Genomic DNA, 19,490 nt, shown 5'->3' with positions numbered 1-19,490 from the left:
TAGACTTATAGAACATAAGAACATAAGAAATAGGAGCAGGAGTAGGCCATCCAGCCCTTCGAGCCTGCCCCGCCATTCAATAAGATCATGGCTGATCTGTCGTGGCTCAGCTCCACATTCCCGCCCTCTCCCCATAACCCTTAATCCCCTCTCTTATCAAAAACCTATCAACCCGCGTCTTAAAAATATTTAGCGAGGCAGCCTCCACCACTTCAACGGGCAGAGAATTCCAGAGATTCACCACCCTTTGAGTGAAGAAGTTCCTCCTCAACTCCGTTCTAAACCGCCCCCCCTTTATCTTGAGGCTGTACCCCCTAGTCCTACTGTCTTTTTTGAGCGGGAAGAGTCTCTCCACCTCTATCCTATCCATCCCATTCATCATCTTATACGTCTCAATGAGATCTCCCCTCATTCTTCTAAACTCTAATGAGTACAAGCCTAGTTTATTCAGCCTCTCCTCATAGCTCAACCCCCTCAACTCTGGTATCAGCCTAGTAAACCTCCTCTGCACTCCCTCCAAGGCCAAAATATCTTTGCACAGGTGCGGCGCCCAAAACTGCACACAGTACTCCAGCTGTGGCCTCACCAATGCCCTATACAGCTGCAGCAAGACCTCCCTACTTTTATATTCAATCCCCCTTGCTATGAAGGCCAGCATCCCATTCGCCTTCCTGACCACCTGCTGCACATGCAAGCTGGGTTTTTGCGACTCATGCACAAGGACCCCGAGGTCCCTCTGCACCGTTGCCTGCTGCAGTTTTTCGCCACGTAAGTAATAATCCTTCCTACCATTATTCCTACCAAAGTGGACCACCTCACACTTGCCAACATTAAATTCCATTTGCCATTTCCTGGCCCATTCGCCCAGCCTATCTAGATCCTTCTGCAGACTCTCCACACCCTCCGCACAATTTGCCGTCCCCCCAGTCTTGGTGTCATCAGCAAATTTCGACACCCTACACTCGGTTCCCTCCTCCAGATCATCTATATAAATGGTAAATAGCTGAGGCCGCAGCACCGACCCCTGGGGCACTCCACTAGTCACCATCCGCCAATCCGAATAGCACCCGTTGACCCCCACTCTCTGCCTCCTATTTGACAACCAATCCTCTATCCACGCTAACATCCTACCCCCAACTCCATGTCCCTCGACCTTCTGCAATAACCTCTTGTGAGGTACTTTGTCAAACGCCTTCTGAAAATCTAGAAAGACCACATCCACCGGCTCTCCTCTATCCACCGCCCTAGACACATCCTCATAGAACTCCAGTAAATTTGTCAGACACGACTTCCCTTTAATGAAACCGTGCTGCGTCTGCTCTATCAAGCAATTCCCTTCAAGATGCCTCGCAATTTCCTCCTTAATGACAGATTCTAACATTTTACCTACCACAGACGTTAAACTAACCAGCCTATAATTCCCCGCCTTTTGCCTGGCACCCTTCTTAAACAACGGCGTAACATTAGCCGTTTTCCAATCATCCGGCACTTCCCCGGAATCCAGCGACGTCTGGAAAATAACCACCAAGGCATCCACTATCACCTCCGCCATTTCTTTCAGAACCCTCGGATGCATTCCATCCGGTCCTGGGGACTTGTCCACAATCAGCCCCTCCAGTCTGTCGAGCACCGCCTCTCTAGTAACAGCGCAGTGGTTAGCACTGCTGCTTCACAGTGCTAGGAACCTGGGTTCGAATTCCCAGCTTGGGTCACTGTCTATGCGGAGTCTGCATGTTCTCCCCGTGTCTGCATGGGTTGCCTCTGGGTGCTCTGTTTTCCTCCCACAGTTTGAAAGATGTGCTGGTTAGATGCATTGGCCATGCTAAATTCTCCCTCAGTGTACCCAAACAGGCACCAAAGTGTGGCGACTAGGGGATTTTCACCATAACTTCATTGCAGTGTTAATGTAGGCCTATTGTGACTAAGAAATAAATTTTAACTTTAAAGTTTAAACATTTGGGTGATGGCCTCCCTTTTAGTTCCATAGGGCATTTACCCGAGATAGGCATCAGACATCTTGCCTTTGTAAATGAAGGTGCGAACACCAGTTATAGGATTCCAGTACAAACTACTGCTTAAATATGGGCAGAGTTTGTGTCCTGAAAGCTCTGCCTCACTATCCTCAGCCATAAATGGCATAATAAGCCATCCGGAAAGGGACTACTGAAGATCATTCAAGAAATGGCCTCATAACATTTGTGGAGTCAGCAGGATTGGGAGGCATCTCTAGATTATGCAAAAGTCTTGTGAACTGCCGCTGGGACACACTGACCCTCTCACCAATTCTGCTTTGCACTTCTCCCTAACTCTGGACTGCCCTGAGCACCCCCCCACCCCCACCTGACCTGCCTTCCAATTTATTTTTTCACCCTCTGCCGCACCCATCACCATGGACCTCAGCATTGACTTAGCCAGAGCTGTCAGACTTCAGTCAACACGCTGCCCAGTATGAATCTTTGGCCCTGGCATTTCACCAGTTTTATTTAAATGAGGCCTAATGATGAAGATGGTTTGTGCCTTAGACCAGCACAGACTGACAGGTGATGCAATTGCTTCACCAACTTTCTGGCTGGTGTGGATCCAAGTCCAACTTCTGCTCTTCAACGTTTGGGATCATGGGAGGAGTGGCGTAGTGGTATTATCACTGGACTAGTAGCGACCCAGCATAGTACTCTGGGGACCCAAGTTTGAATCCCATGATTGAACAATGATGGGATTTTTTTTGAATGTCTGGAAAACTCTAATGATGACCATGAAACTATCATCGATTGTTGTAAAAACCCATCTGGTTCACTAATGTCCTTCAGGGGAGGAAATTGACCATCCTTATCTGGTCTGGCCTACATATGACAGCTGACCCACAGCAATGTGATTGGCTCTTAAATGCCCTGTGAAATGGTTTAGTAAGGCACTCAGTCCAAGGGCAATTAGAGAGGGACAATAAATGCTGGAGGAGGTCTTGTGATGCAGTGGATAGCGTCCCTGTCTCTGAGCCAGAAGCTTTGGGTTCGAGTCCCATCCCAGGACTTGATGGCCAAGGAAGATACATTAATAATGCGGCCAAACAGATTGAGTGTGTCAACCTGCCAATCCTTCCAAAATGACAATGGGTGGCAGTAAGAGCAGGAGAGACTCTTGGTGGGCCATGTTTGATGTGTAGCAGTGGCTTTCAAGCTAAAGGCCCCTGGTGAAGACTACTGACCTGTTGTGGGAATGACTAGCTATGAAAGTTTGCCCTAGGTGTGGGAAGAGAATTAGAATTGGGATAAATGCTGGCCTAACTAGCGATACACACACCCCATTTAAGAATTAAAAGAAAGTCATGGATCATCTCGGTGAGGTGCTGAGTAGTTGATGTGGCTAGTGCTTTTGACAATGTACCCAGGCATAAGAGCGAGGAAGGAAAATTTGACAGACAAAATCATTTTATATAATTATCTGCTTTTAATTTAATGCAATTCCTAAATATTTATCATGCAGCAAGCTCGAAACCAGTTCATTCTTTTCATTTTAGAAAATTGTAATTGAATTTTATTCTGTGTGACATTTGATAAGTTGTACAAATGTCCAAAGTCAAAATTAATCACAAACCAAATAAATTTTTAAGCAAACAATGGGACTATAAAGAAGTCAATAATGCACAGATTGAAGTTGTTCTTGAAGTAGCAATGGAATAAGTATTGAAACGGTAATCACATTTATTCAAAACATTTTCTTAAATTTACAGTATATCTTCATAATATTTTGTAGCGTTAAGTTGTAATGAAAATGATGGCGACCACATGGACAGAGAGCAGCAGTATCCTCCCACTCAGAAGACAAAGCGCATGCGCACTTCCTTTAAGCATCACCAGCTGAGGACCATGAAGTCTTACTTTGCCATTAACCACAATCCCGATGCCAAGGACCTGAAACAGCTAGCACAGAAGACAGGGCTTACAAAGCGAGTTTTGCAGGTAAGCAACATCTGTTGAGTTACTGTTCAAATTCTGTTTCTCAGGCAATCTGTCTTTTTTTTTATCTTCCCAACCTCACTGCTGTTTAGAATAATACTGGCATACATATTTCAATCTAACATGCCCTCCGAGCATAAACAGCTATTTGGTCCAACTTCTCAGTTTATCTCTCAAACACATCTCTGTATGAGATACATTAAATTGTCCTTTAGATCCATTTCTTCAGCTCACTTCAGTGTCCACCTCATGAAACCTATTTCACAGTCTATTCATTGAAAAAGCTCCATCTGACTTAATTTCTTACCCCGAACTTCATTTCTCTGCCATTCAAATCTTTTGCAAGAGGGAGCCATTGTTACTTTAGCACATAGGAGAACTCATAAACTCCTCAAGAATATTCTATCACAACGTATTTGGTTCCTCTTATTCTAGTTCTTTGCAAATTCTTTTAAAAAATGCATTGCACAGTGTGGGCAAAACCATAAAGATTGGGAAAGTCATAGATTTGATTCACAGCCTGTACGGTTTCAGCAGGGAGGGGGGTAGCAATGCTATAAGTGACACTGGTGGCCTGTACACAAGAGAATGTGGAAATCAGCCTGGGATCCCAGTCCTGATTACTATGCAGCAACTGCTGTTGGAGTGCATGTGGAATAAGGAATAGGTGGATTGCAGCTGTGATATCTCCTTTGGTAAAAAAGTCTGCTGAGGCCCTCTGTTTGGGCTCATCCATTAAAAATGGCACCTGCTGTCTGTGGCATTGTACCTCAATAAGAGGTGCTGTCCTTAGAGTTAAACTTGAAGAAGATAGTTACTTTGACTAACATCAAAGCTACAACTCACAAAATGAGTGAGACTTTAATAATCATTCCTTAAGTTCCTTACTTGCCATATATGTATTGTAATTTGATACAATTTTGGGAGCTGTCACAAGTCCGTGATTTCAGTGTAGAGGTGAGATGGGGATGATTTTATTGCTCTACTGTGTGGGGATGCTCTTGTGCTTCAGTAATTACTTTGGCCAAGCTCTTTGTAAGATATCTTGGCATCTGTGCTGCATAAAATATGTACAGGAGCACGTTGCTGGTGTCAGATGTGAAATGTAGGCTTAAACTGCAGGCCTGTAAACAGGAAAGGGAGGAGGTGAGAGGGTTATGTCCAGTGATGCGGTCAAATCATATAGAAAACCAAATGCACTGGGATAGCAAAGTCCCAGGTTCAGTCCTTGCTTTGCACTGCCTTTGCTGCTGACCTGGGACAAAGTCATTATCACTGACTTCAGCATTTCTGGATTAACGGATTTAAGTTTATTTATTAATGTCACATGTAGGCTTACATTAATACTGCAATGAAGTTATTGTGAAAATCTTCTAGTTGCCACACTCTGGCGCCTGTTCGGGTACACTGAGGGAGAATTTAGCATTGCCAATACAGCTAACCACCTCTTTTAGACTGTGGGAGGAAACCAGAGCACCCGGAGGAAACCCACGCAGATATGGGAGAGAACATGCAAACTCCACACACACAGTGACCCAAACCGGAAATCGAACCCAGGTCCTTGGCACCATGAGGCAGCAGTGCTAGCCACTGTGCCGTCCAGCTTGCCATACAGTGTTCTAACTCTGTGCAAAGTAAAATCCTTCTTTTTTTGAAAACCTGCATTTGGACCTTTTCTATTGTCTGCAGACACTTTGCTGTTGACCCTTTGAAGCACTCAGTCTGCTGCTAGTCTTGTCTTGGGACATTCCAGCCCAGTGAAGTACAACAGAAATGAATCATACAGGATTGGGAAGTTGGAGGAGTATGCATGCAGCTCATGCCACCTCCACTTGACAGGGAGATTGGTGAAGCATCATAATATGTTTATGCTGTTGGGAATCGCCAATCATAAATTAATTTCTAAAGTTACTAAGTTATGTTCTGTTGCATAATTTCTTTTAAGTCTAAAATATTAAACATTCTGCTATAAGTGAAAAATACATAGAATAGAAACTTAGGAGATAAATGTTAGGACTGTATGTTTTCAAAATTAAAGTTTCACGTATCCCCAAGTTGCATTTGGACAATTCCTTTAATTAAATGTGGCTGGGCTTTATGGGGAGTGGGTTTGCGGGGGGCAGTTGGGGAAAGGTCGTTGGGATGGGAGGATTTAAAGTATGAATCAGTGAAATGTGTCCAAGTACTAGCCCAATATAGTGAAACTCTTGTTCAATTTATTGACATGCTGGTGCGATATATGTCAGTTGTGGCCGTGTGTGTGTTTCGCACTGCATAAGGCAGGCTTTGTTTCTTCTCCTATATTTCAATCACTTCTAATACTACACAAACCTGGTTACTGACTACCGTTCACCTAGCTGTTCTTTCCCATTCTGTGCCTATTAGGTTTTGGGCGGGGTGGTGGGTGTGTATGGTGGGGGTGGGGTAGTGAGTGGGGTCTGGGTGGGGGATAGAGGGGGAGTGGGCAGGTGCGTGGAAATAAAACCTAAACCCAGTGTTGATAATAAAACACATTCTCTTTCTTGATCTCACTTAATTTATTCACACAGTCAAAACAATCAGAAAAGAATACCTTAAACAAACACTTCAGTTAAAGTTTATTTATTAGTGTCACAAATAGCACTGCAATGACATTACTATGAAAATCCGCTAGTCACCACACTCCAACGCCTGTTTGGGTACACTGAGGGAGAACTTAGCATGGCCAATACATCCTAGCACATCTTTTAGACTGTGGGAGGAAACTGGAGCACCTGGAGGAAACCCATGCTGACATGGGGAGAACGTGCTGACTCCGCACAGATAATGACCCAAGCTGGGAATCGAATCCAGGTCCCTGGTGCTGTGAGGCATCAGTGCTAACCACTGTGCCACCATGACACCTATTAAATGTTTTTGATTAATACCAAAAGAAAACAAGCTTTTGCATTTGCATTCTAAAATAAAACAAATTGAATGGATGGGATCCTGCTGTTGGGGATACCTGATTTATTCCAGCTCACTGAGATGAATTCAGTGATGCATTTTCCATAAAATGGGAGATAATTGTCACTGTTCAGGTATGTTGGTTGCAAAGGTCTATGCAGCTTTAGCAGAAACAGTTGTTACAGACAGCTAACTATGAGCAAATCTTATTGAAAGCACCTCTCTGGCACCTGATATGCTGCTGTCACATGTGTACAACAATGTCAGAGATCTTTAAACTCATTAGAAGCTTGATACCATCAAACACTGGAGTACTATTTCAATAACGTCTTCAAGGATTGTTTTAATATGTGAAGCTCTATGCACATTTTTTCTTGATTTGAAATGGGTTGCCTGAAAATCACAGAATTTAACATCCTTTGTGTTATTTGCAAGCTTATGTATTTGCGTTGCGTGTGTTGTGACATCCAAATAGATCCAAATCACTATAATTACACAGAGCAGTGATCAAAAATTATGAAAGTCAAATGGCACTTATTTAGGGAGTTGCCGGTTAAAGGGGTTGTTCAGTGGTTCTTGTGTCAACATGGCATGATATATTGTATCCTGGTTCCCCTTCCTTTTTGCAAAGAGCATTGTAAATGAAACTGTTGGACATCTATTTCCAAAATGCTTCCAGTTCACAAATGTCAGGAGAGGCTGTAACATTTAAATTCAATTTTTTTTTATCTTCAGACACATTCATCCAGGCAATGTTCTGGGGCCAATTCTTTAACATTTAAAATCAATTTATTGAGTGGTGTGTCATAGAATCCCTACAGTACAGAAGGAGGCCATTCGGACCATCGGGTCTGTACTGACCACAATCCCACCCAGGCCCTATTCCCGTAACCCTACACACTTACCCTGCTAATCCCACTGACATTAGGTTCAATTTAGCATGGCCAATCAACCTAACCCGCACATTGTGGGAGGAAATCGGAGCACCCAGAGGAAACCCATGCAAACATGGGGAGAACGTGCAACTCCACACAGACAGTAACCCGTGGCCGGAATTGAACACGGGTCCCTGGCGCTGTGAGGCAGCAGTGCTAACCACTGTGCCACCATGTCGCCCAAATTAATTTGGCACCGAATATATAATTCACATGTGCTTTCCATGCTTAGATTCAAGCCACATATTAGAGTCAGGCTTCTGGTAACCTAAGTGCTGTGGCCATTGCATTTATTCTTTGAAATGGACAAGAAGGTACACCTTTCACTTATGACAGGGAACTGGGAGGCCATTGCAACAAGCAATCTCCGTGGCAAACATATAACTTTTTAAATATCATATGGGGTACTAAGTATAACTTATGAGGACTGGAAAAGAGCATTTTGCGAAGGTCAGTTTTAATAGGAATGGAACGATTTAGCTGTACAGGCTGTCATTCTATAGTTACTTTATATACTTTCCTTCAATTTTGGTTTAAGTAACACTGTTTAAATAAAAATGAACAATTCGATCTGTACAAATATTAAATTAAAACCCACAAATGGAATCTTTGATGTTTACTTATCACTGCAGTAGAACCTAAGGCTTAAGTGGTCAGTAAGAGTAGTCAGATACTATAAGTCGGTAGAAAGATGATCCCCATAGCTGTGATTCCGCACTGATAGAAAAGACCAAGACAGCACATGCCACTTTGATCTTAAAGAGATACATCTTCTTGAAGTAAATGTGTCACAATCCAATGTTGCTTATGTTTTTTATTTCTTTGTATTTTCTTGGCACACTTTGTAATCACTGAGTGACCCCTGTAATTGTTCAATTCCTTCCAACAGTCTTCTATGGAAAAAGACTACCCCTCGTAGAATCTAGCACTTTGTTGCTCTGCTTTGTAAAATTGAATGAATGCATTTTGAAAATGTCCCTTTAATTTCCACTCCTTGCCAAAAAATACAAGCCGAAGCGTAATTTAAAGAAAAGTAACAGAATTTCAAAATTTAATACATGGCTGATTAGAATCTCCAGAAGGATGGTATCTATATGATATGTGACAGGTACAATATATTTTCTGTTGCGATTGTTTTGCGTACTTTAAAACACTCGATGGGTTCAAAACTTGGTACAATATTACATCAAATTGGTTTGCAGGTTTGGTTCCAAAATGCAAGAGCAAAATTCAGAAGGAATCTTTTACGTCAGGAAAATGCAGGGGTTGATAAAGCATCTGATGGGACAGTACTTCAAGCAGCAACGCCGTCTGGCCCAGCATCAGAAATTTCCAACGCCTCTCTTAGTCCTTCAAGCACATCTACTACTTTAACTGACTTGACTAACCCTTCTATGCCAACCGTGACGTCAGTTTTGACGTCTGTGCCTGGTAGCCTCGAGGCTCATGAATCCCGAAGCCCTACACAAACTACTCTCACAAACCTTTTCTGAGAACTCTTTTACATGATTCCTATGGAGAAGAGGAAATTCTTAGTTTAATTATAACTGTATTTTTATTAGATGCTTTGTACAACTGACTAACAGCACTATGGATCTGTACTGCAAACTGAGACAAGTCAATGTTCTGGAGAAAAAAAAGTTTACAAGCTGCGGAGAACCTTTTGCAGAGTTAACTTCGATGCCCTTTTGTGTAACTGTACAGTTTTGTGGACTGAACAAGGGAATGAAATCAAAAAATCTGAACGATTTAATAAAGTTGGCTAGGAATTATGTGTACTTCTAAGTTTTCAAAGACTGTCATGTGCCTTAAACACTGTCTTATAAACACACAACGGACTGCATCTGCATTCAATTCAGATTTATGGGGTTGATTCTTGCCAGTTGTCTTTTCTCAGCTACATCGAAGGTTCAGAAACCTCTTTCGAATGTCAAAGTGAAAGGTCAGTTTCAATAAAGTTATGCCGAAGTGATTAACAAAAAAACAAAAGAATATTCTGGACGTTGAAGGGTTGCAGTTGGAGGTGGAAAGTTAGGAAGAGTCTCGGTGTGTCATATCACCCTTGAATTCAATTGGGGTAACTGTTATACCTCAGTGACCACTGAGAGTTCACGGGTCCTTAACTGTTGCTTGGAAAGGTAGCATTTGATTTTATTGGGCTCTTTCAAAAAAAAATCAAACCTCCAGTCATTTCCTTTTGATGTTGAGCATCTGTCCCACATACATTTGTTTTGCATTATTTAATACGTTCACGTCTGGGGATTGTTAAATATCTAACCTTAAAATACTACAAGATGCCCAGCTCAGTTAACATTGCAGACCACAATGCTTTCAATGACAGCATATTATGAAGAATCTTTAATGGGTCCAAAACTATCTGGGGTGAATTTGGTTGATGCCAGCATTGCAAAGTGGACTTGGTGCAAATTAACTGTTGATTTTTAAATGTGCCCAATCTTCCTTTGATTGAAATCTGTAGAATGAAAACTTCAAACTCTGTTTGCGTTGTTTCTGAATCCGACTGTCATTGTTACTTGTTTGGAAATTAAAAATCTTGGGAATATGTTCCAGGTCGACAGGGAGCAAATACTGACACAGAGCTGATTCACAATGAGATTGTTTTTTTCTGCAGCTGGCACAGACCAATTTCACCCCTTCTACCTTTTGTCCACAACTGAATGAAAGTTAGTCGTGCACCATCTGTGGTACGACACTATTTCATTTGGTGATTACTCCATTTTAACTCATGACACTTTTTGCAATTGGGTTGGTAACTGCTGATTTGTGACGGTGAATTATTTCAATGTTGGGCAATGGAACTATCATTCAGACTCACATTAGATGGTGATGACACTTCATGTACAACTTCATAGTCACGCTAAATACTAGGAAGACTGCGATATATTTGTTTCTTACCAACAACAAAGTTGCTGAATTTAGTCTTTCCATCATGTTATGGTGCAATAATTCAATTGTTTACCCAATTTCAAATGAATGATTCAGCTTATTGTTAATCATATGAAACAATTGAAAACAATCTTTTAATTGGTTTCTGCTGCAGAGGGGCCTAATTCAGCATTAGCCTCAGTGAATTGGGGCCTTCATAAAGCAACATGCTCTTTATGCAAAATATACTGTTTGGGTTAGAGAATGAAGACCGCAGTGTGATCAGTTTATGTTTACAGTTTAAAAATAATATCATAGGATGTGTTAACTGTATTTTACCAACACCTAAAAGGAGAAATGAAAATCTAACATCTTGGAGTCTTGGAGTAGTAAATGTACCGGCTTTTGCCAAATACAGAAGGTGTTCTAATTGTGTAAAGTTTTGTTTTCAGTTCAAAAGTCTCATAACCAAACTTTAAAGATTAACTCTTCACTCTCCACCCATTTTGCCAAATGATTCTGTCAAGAAGATTTCTGTGAGCTTCACAGGAGTCGTTTTTACATTCTCTTTGGTTTCGGTTTTGTACTGCTTTTACCGCAAATTCCTTCAGTTGGGATAGGAGGTACAATCTGATGTGTGGAGCTGCTACTGTCGTCACTGTCCATGCTGCTCCATGACCAGCCAGCAGGAGGCAGACTTTGACGTGGAGAGTTTAACCCAAACTCTGAGATGAAACACTTCAACACTTCTCTGTGTTTCCCTGTTGACAGCTCCCCCTACTCCAGGCGAGTTCGGGTGACAGGGCCTGAGCTCCTTATTTCCTGCTTGTGAATCTGGTTATGGCTTCTTGTATTTCCAAATCCTCGACAGTTTTAGGACAAGCAGTTTGAGGTGAAAAATCAGATGATGAAAACAGTCATTTTGCAAAGTTCTTGCATATGGGTAACTTAATATTATTTTAATTTGTGCATTGGGCTGGATGATAATAAGCAAAAATGGCTGCTTATGTTGGAGGCATCTGCCAGATTTTGTTATGGTTAAAGCTGAAAGCTAAGCTGCTAGTACAGTAGGAAACACAACAGCTTCTGAATATATGAATTGGCATTGCATGAAAAAGAAAGTAAGAACACAGTTTGATATCAGTATACCAGGACTCTGAGAATGCTGTGCTGATGTGTACTGGGATGGTATTCATTTCTCAGTATCCTTTTGCTGATGTGCACAGATGTTTTAACAGCCTACAGTTAACAAGAAACTAGTTATGCAAAAGACACGAGGTTTGTATTAGATAGCAAAGGCCACGTAAACACTCATGTCTCTCCTAAACTTTAGCCTGAAACAAAATTACCAATAATTACAATGAAGCCATACAATAATTCCTTCTGGAGTCTCTTAAATACATGCCAAGGAAAGAATCACTGCCATTCGATTGATAAATGTACAAGCTTAGCTTTCTATTTTAAATAGAGGTGCAGGTCTCATTAGCACTGCTGCTTCACAGCGCCGGTGACCGGGTTCAACTCCCGACTTGGGTCACTGTCTGTGCAGAGTCTGCACATCCTCCCCATGTCTGCGTGGGTTTCCTCCGAGTGCTCCAGTTTCCTCCCACAGTCCAAATGACATGCTGGTTGGGTGAATTGGCCATGCTAAATTCTCCCTCAGTGTACCCAAACAGGTGACTAGGAGATTTTCACAATAACTTAATTGCAGTGTTAATGAAAGCCTACTAGTGACACTGATAAATAAACTTAAACTGATTAATGTTGCAATAAAGCTTCCACAAACCTATATGGTTTTGACAAACTTGGGGACACATGGCAGCATCAGTTTTAAGTAATTAAAAATAATACTTGTTAAAATGAGAAGTACCAGAGTTATAGACAGAATATATGGCGGCAAATAATAGCTTAGAAAGAAAATTCTAGTAGCGTGGGTTTCTGAGATTATGGAATTATATATTTTTGTTCTATGAGTTTGATTTCACTGCCCAAAAAAAAAACAACGTGCATTTCCCACGTGAGAGATAACAGACAGAAGCAGAGCATTCATTTGAAGTCCCATTCACCTTTTTAACCACCAACATTGACTGTAGAGTGAAGAGCTACTTCCCCCAGTGACAGGAGCGGCAGCAGTTCACTCATTTGTTTTTAAGGGCTGTCAAGGGCCAACAGCATCAGCAGCACTCATAAGCTCTGGGTCTTTCACACTGGTGAACCAGCTGTCAGAATCCACCACGGTGTACTATGCAAAGTGTACGCTATAGGAATTCACGGTAAACTCAAGCTAATTTGCTAACAGTTGGAGGTTCACTGGATAGCAGCATCTCATGATAAAAAAGGAAATTGTGGATTGGTTAAGCATGCATCAGCTGTGGAACAGCTCACATATTTGCATTTTTTTTTAGCATTCTCTTACAAAAAAGGAATAAATTTGGATGAGCTGGATAAGGTAAAGAATGAAAAGACATTTGACATTCCTGCTGAGGGATATGGAGGTATAATTATAGCAGCAAGTTACACAAGAAATGTGATCAGAGGTTTATAAAGAGACTATTGAATTTCATACAAGTACTTTAATGAACTTTGCTGACCCTCTTTATTGTTTTGATGCTTGATCTTGTCTGATTGTGAAAAGCACGCTGGCTTCGAATGCTGTACATTTTTGATTATACCAATTGTACTGTCCTGTACGCATTCTTGTACAGTTGAATGTGATGTATTAAAAACAGTCTCCATTTTTGTTGACACGTATAAATTAGCATAAAGTAGTTCTAATTCTTAAAGTGTTTTCTTGGTGATGAATTTAATCGACAAATTCGTGTCACTTGTACAAATAGAAAAAGTGGTGGGCGTGTTTACCATGGCAGAAAGGTACATCCCGGTCACCCGGCTAAAAGATTAAAGCAGCAAACCCAACATGATGTAATTAACAGACAGTCCCATTCAAATTGAGTCAATGTATTATTTTCTTTCTTGAGTTATAAGAGCTCTTAGGTTAAAGCAAAAGCTTAGACATTATTTAGGGGTTAACCAATTTGTAAATATGATTTTTTTGCAGGTAGAGCAAGTATTTGGGCCAATTGAGACTGCAATTCCTGAAGTTTGAAATGTCCTATCGTTAAAAGAATGAAAATTTTAAGACTGGAAACTAGGTGACTTCAAGACAGAGGTCATTTGAAAAGTGAGCTGCTTATATTAGTTTACTTTATTGATGTTGAAAAAATGTAAAATGCTTGTTGGGCATTTTTTCAATTTACAAAAAGACTGCTACAGAGATACAATACTTGCTCTTTCTGCAAAATTGAAAGTAAACAATGCTCCCAAATGGGAAATGTGCTATCAGAGAATAAGAACAATGAATTCAAGGAAAATAATACAATAGACTCTTTCACAGTCTTCTGCAGTTTGATCCAACCAATGGCATAACACAGTAAGCTACCTGTGACACAGCTTAGCCCTTATTCTTTCTTGAAAAAATGGGATATGCTTTTCCCACTGCTTTTGAAAGAAGCCTGATTTTCAATTTGCCCTCACTTAAACAGGTCCAGTATTCAGTGGGTGAGGTAAATATACTCAGGCAGTTACTTGATTAAAAACTCTAAATCTTTTGTACACGTTTATGATGAAAATATTCCTATTGTCTGAATTCAGCGGGCTTTCGTATTTTCAGATTTCCAGCTGCATTGAAAAACTGACTAGAATTTTGCAGTTGTGGAAATCATGTTATTTATTATATTGTTCTGTGATAGCTCCACCAAGGCATAGTTGGTCCCTTGACACTACAGTACCACACTGGCATAGATTTTGATCTGACTTTCGTTTGTAAAAGCTTTTCATTAGAATGGCTAGAAACTGTGCTGTTGGATAAATTCTTCACTGTCTGTGTTTTGGTAGACATTAGATAAAGGGATGATTAATCCTTCCAGATATGGTGCAATTTGCAAATTAACATTTTCTCAATTGTTGCCTCTTCATCCTTGCCTTCACATGCCTTCCATCTAGGAGGGCAGTGTGCTTCTGCCTATAGGTTCTCTCCATGGCTTTAACCAATGGCCCTCCATGATACTAATGGCACTCTGTGATTAATCAATGGGAAGTATATTTGTAAATGATATGCGATGCTGCTTTCTTTCTCCTGTGAGTTGTAATGATTTATTATTATAAACCACTCTATCTATCACTCAAAATTAAAGTGATCTGAAGACCCCAGTAGAACAGGCATTGAATCCAACGTAGCCAGTTGGTTAATTGCTGGAGAGCAGAAGTAGCACATTTGAACCAAATTCCTAATAAGAGCAGATAATGCTGGGCCAGCTGTGTGGCTTCTTAGTGTGCTTGAATCCAGAGCTGTGAAGGAATTGGCAATCCCCCAACAAGAGGGTTCTGCATTTAATTGGTGTCATAGAATCATAGAATCCCTACAGTGCAGAAGAGACCATTCAGCCTATCTAGTCTGCACCGACTCTCTGACAAAGTATCTTACCCAGGCCGTCTGCTCCACCCTATCCCTCTAACTCCACACATTTACCATGGCTAATCCATCTAACCGACACATCTTGGGATACTAAAGGACAATTTACTATGGTCAATCCACTCAACCTACCTCACAATGCTGCCTCACAGTGCTAGGGACCTGGGTTTGATTCCTGTTTTGAGCCATTGCCTGTGCGGAGTCCACACATTCTCCATGTGTCTGTATGGGCTTCCTCCGGGTGCTATGGTTTCCTCCCACAGTCAGAAAGACGTGCCGGTTAGCTGTGTTGGCCATGCTAAATTCTCCCTAAGTGTACCCGAACAGAGACTGGAGTGTGGCGATTAAGGGATTTTCACAGTAACTTAATTGCAGTGTTAATGTAAGCCTACGTGTGACTAATAAATAAACTTTACTTTCTTGGGATACTAAGGGGTGATTTAGCCTGGCCAATCCACCTAATTGACACATCTTTGGACCAGACCATCTCCAGAGGCAATCCGTGATGGCAAGGTGCTTCCCCCTTGGTACTGATAATCTTAAAGCAAGTTTACTAGGCAGCACACCTGTAGCACAGTTTACCTGCCCAGCTGCTGAGTTGAATGAAATGAAGTAAACAGTGGAATCAGGAAACCAAGAGAGAGTATAAATTTAGAAGAACAAGAAGGTTTCAAAATGGAAAATAAATCAGCATTTGTATGTTTCTATAATTCCTCTTCTATGATATTACTAGGGGCAGCAGGGTGACACAGTGGTTAGCACCGCTGCCTCTCAGTGCCAGGGACCTGGTTTACTGTCTGTGTGGAGTCACTGTCTGTGTGGAGTTTGCATGTTCTCCCTGTGTCTGCGTGGGTTTCCTCCGGGTGCTCTGGTTTCCTCCCACATTCCAGAAGTCCTATACCCGAACAGGCACCCGAGTGTGGGGACTCGGGGATTTTCACAGTAACTTAATTGCAGTGTGAATGTAAGCCTACTTGTGACTAATAAATAAACTTTTTTAATTTTACATTGGAAATCAGAGAGACTTTTGTAGACATTACATAACAATACACCATATGTTTATTTAAAACGGAAAAATCAATTCGTTTTTAAAGGGATTACATTTTTGTGATATGAAACTTTCTGTGCTTAGAGAATTTGAACAAAATGATTAAAATTCTTCAGAGGAACTTAACTTTGCAAGAAAGCAAGAAATACCAGCTCTCTTTCCAATACTTAACCTCTCACGTGCCTACAATATGAGACTCTTGTGAACCAATTTGTGTCTTTAAGATGTGTTCTGCATAATATTCCAGTATAGTTATCAGAAGTGTACACTTTGCTCATACATAACTAATGGCAAGGAGCTCAATTATTCTACCTAGCAAAAGGCTGCCAATGCAACATGAATGAAGTGGATAATTTAATTTGTTTTAAACTGTTTTTATAAACCAAGAATAGAGATGTATATATCAATTACGTCAATGCATTATTTGAATAGAGGTTGTTGTTTGCTCTTTATTTTCTCCCTTGAATAGCCTTCAGCATCATTTAACCTGGTCTCTGAATAAAGCAGTTGTGGATGGGATTGCACAGGGCAGGTTGACTGCCATGCTCTTCACAACTTTTTCAGTCAGTTGGAGGTCAGGGTAGGGGGTGGTGAGTGGCAGACGGGAATTGTTGCATTCTGGGCTGAACTGGAACTTGCTGATATTTTCCTTAATTAAGCACAATGATACAACTGAGTTTGCTGATTTTTAATCTGGTAATCCCTGAGCACAAATAGAGGCAGAGTGTTCTTTGAGGACTTTGGACTGGAATGATCCTACAGAGAATCCACAATGTGGCAAGATTACAGTTTAGTAGCGCATTTAAAAATTCTCAAGAATTAAGTGTTCTGAACTTATATCCTCTAATTTTATTTTGTTGAAGAATTTATTCATTTAAGTGTGTCACACTTTCACATCTTTTGTGCTGCTGCTAATGTGAGGTTTTTAAAGTTTATTAGTATCTCAAGTAGGCTTACATTAACACTGCAATGAAGTTACTGTGAAAATCCCCTAGTCGCCACACTCTGGCACCTGTTCGGGTAGATTGAAAATATCTAAAAAGGGTGGCTTGTGTCCCAGCCTGTGCAATAACTTCTGGGTTGTCATGTATTCATGTAGCTTGGAGAGAACATTTGCTTATGTCCGATTTTTAAAAAATTGATCAAAAATATTTTGTATTGAATCACCAAAAAATATACACCTAGACTTGGGGAGGCGGAGAGGAAGGTTGGAAGGGTGGAAGATGATTGGGGGTTTCCTAGCTGCCTGCAAATGCTGTTAATGTGAGGTCCAACCAATTGGCTGAGAGGTTGGCTGACTGTCAAGTGGGAAGATTTGTGATGTAGTGGAACCTTCTGGGAGTTCTGGTGGGGTAAAGTTTGTTGGTGGGGGTGAGATCATGAAAGGGATTGAAACAGATTATGGGCCGGGATAGGGAATGTTGTTGGGAGAGCTTTGGATTGTGAGGAAGAAAATGGCTTTGCTTGTAGGGTCAGTGGAGAACCTATTCCTGTAGGCCCACTAGCAATGCTGGAAAGATCTGGTTGTTCTCACCTTCCTTCAGGTGCTGGTACCCTGAGTCCTGGGAAACTCAGGATGTAACCATTCAACTGAAACAACTGTTAAAATTAGAGGCAGTAGATATATTAGCATATTTGGCTTCTGCAGATCCATTACTCTCTCCCACCAGCCCTTCCATATTAAAATTGGAAGTAGGACTGTTCAGGTTAGGTGTTAATGGGTTTCAGAATTTAACATCCACACCCCCTCCTCTAGACCATCTCCTGCCACCTTGACAAGTTGTGCATTCAGCCCCCTCCCACCCCCAACTTGCTGTGTATAGATTACTGTTTCTGACATTATAATAGTGAATACATTTCAAGAATGTGCCACTTTGGCTGTAAAGCACGTTGGGTCATCTTGCAGTCATGAGAGGTGCTTTATAAATACGAGTCTTTCTTATTTTGCACTTTCTTTTGCTAAATCTGTAGACTCCATCTGGTTTGTCATGTGGGGTAGGGGCAACACTGGAGATAAGGTACTACCAAAGGGAGGTTATGAAATGACTCAAGCGGCAATTCCTTTGCCTGGCTACCCTGTGGCATTGATAGAGATCGAGGAATAAACCACTGTTCGCTCTCTCGATCAGGGAATGTCATAAGACATAGGAAATGTAGACATTGGATGTAGAAAGGTTGCAGCATGGATTAAGAGAGCAATAAAACATAGAACATAGACTTAGAACAGTACAGCACAGTACAGGCCCTTCGGCCCTCAATGTTGTGCCGAGCTATGTCTGAACCCAAGATCAAGCTATCCCACTCCCTAACATTCTGGTGTGTTCCATGTGCCTATCCAATAACCACTTGAAAGTTCCTAAAGTTTCTGACTCCACTATCACAGCAGGCAGTGCATTCCATACCCCAACCACTCGCTGAGTAAAGAATTTACCTTGGACATCCCTCCTATATTACCCACGATGAACCTTATAGTTATGCCCCCTAGTAACAGCTACGTCTATGAACGTCCACTCCATCTATCCCCCTCATCATCTTATTAACTTCTATTAAATTTCTATTAAAAAGAGGATATAAACTTGGAGTTTTAAAAAAGGTTTAAAAATCACATCCATATTAACAGATAAATAATAAGATAAATAACGAAAGAAAGCTGAAACTGCTTATGTTATTTAGTATTTTACTTGCACTGAGATCAGGGTGCAGCTGCAACCCACATTATTCATCAAATGAGACAGAATACCGTCAATCCCCAATGCAGAATGGAAGTTGTAGGATAATTGACAGTTTGATGTTTTGAATTTACAGTTGCTTAAATATGGAATGAAGCCAATTATGCAGTGAGTAACATAAACTGGATCTAAACTTTCTTGGGTTGTGATTTTGATTTATAGGAGAGGAAAATTGGTTTTAGCCGAGGGGTGTAATGAGTTAATGGAAGGATTTCTTACCTTCACATCTTGGGCAGTAAGCGGGTTACCCACTTATTATTAATCACATTTAATTTTCATCCCATTGGTTTCAATGGAAGCGGAGTCGAAATCTACCTCCAATGGCTCATTTCGAAGTCTTGTTTAAGATTCCATTGGATGGTTGGACAATTTGGCAACAGAGGGTCCTAAATATTACAAGTATTTACTTTAGTCAAACAGGACTATGCCTTTGTTTATGCCCCACATAAGTTTCTTCCTGTCCTACATCATCTAACCCCATCAACAGATTATATTTTGTTTCTCCCTCATGTGCCTATCTGGCTTTACCTTGAATGCATCCAC

At 41.1% G+C, this 19,490-nt stretch overlaps 1 protein-coding gene across 3 annotated transcripts in view; it reads left to right on the top strand.

Moving 5' to 3' along the window:
* LOC145358143 (LIM/homeobox protein Lhx2-like) overlaps positions 1-19,490 on the top strand; it is a 134,984-nt gene that overhangs the window by 17,139 nt on the left and 98,355 nt on the right. The window contains exons 4-5 of one of the 3 annotated variants that reach the window (XM_080211825.1): positions 3,751-3,956; positions 13,758-13,833. In XM_080211825.1, the coding sequence (XP_080067951.1) occupies positions 3,751-3,956; positions 13,758-13,805 (254 nt within the window). In that variant the 3' untranslated portion in view covers positions 13,806-13,833. Of the gene's footprint in view, positions 1-3,750; positions 3,957-9,015; positions 10,404-13,757; positions 13,834-19,490 lie in introns of those variants that run through there. The other 2 variants (XM_080211823.1, XM_080211824.1) reach the window with 2 other exon arrangements.

Source organism: Carcharhinus amblyrhynchos, chromosome 25 (assembly GCF_965287045.1).
Source record: "Carcharhinus amblyrhynchos chromosome 25, sCarAmb.v2.hapA, whole genome shotgun sequence".
NCBI classification, from domain to species: Eukaryota; Metazoa; Chordata; class Chondrichthyes; order Carcharhiniformes; family Carcharhinidae; genus Carcharhinus; species Carcharhinus amblyrhynchos.
Note: the sequence above shows the minus strand (reverse complement) of the source record. Positions and strands in the feature narration are given on the sequence as shown.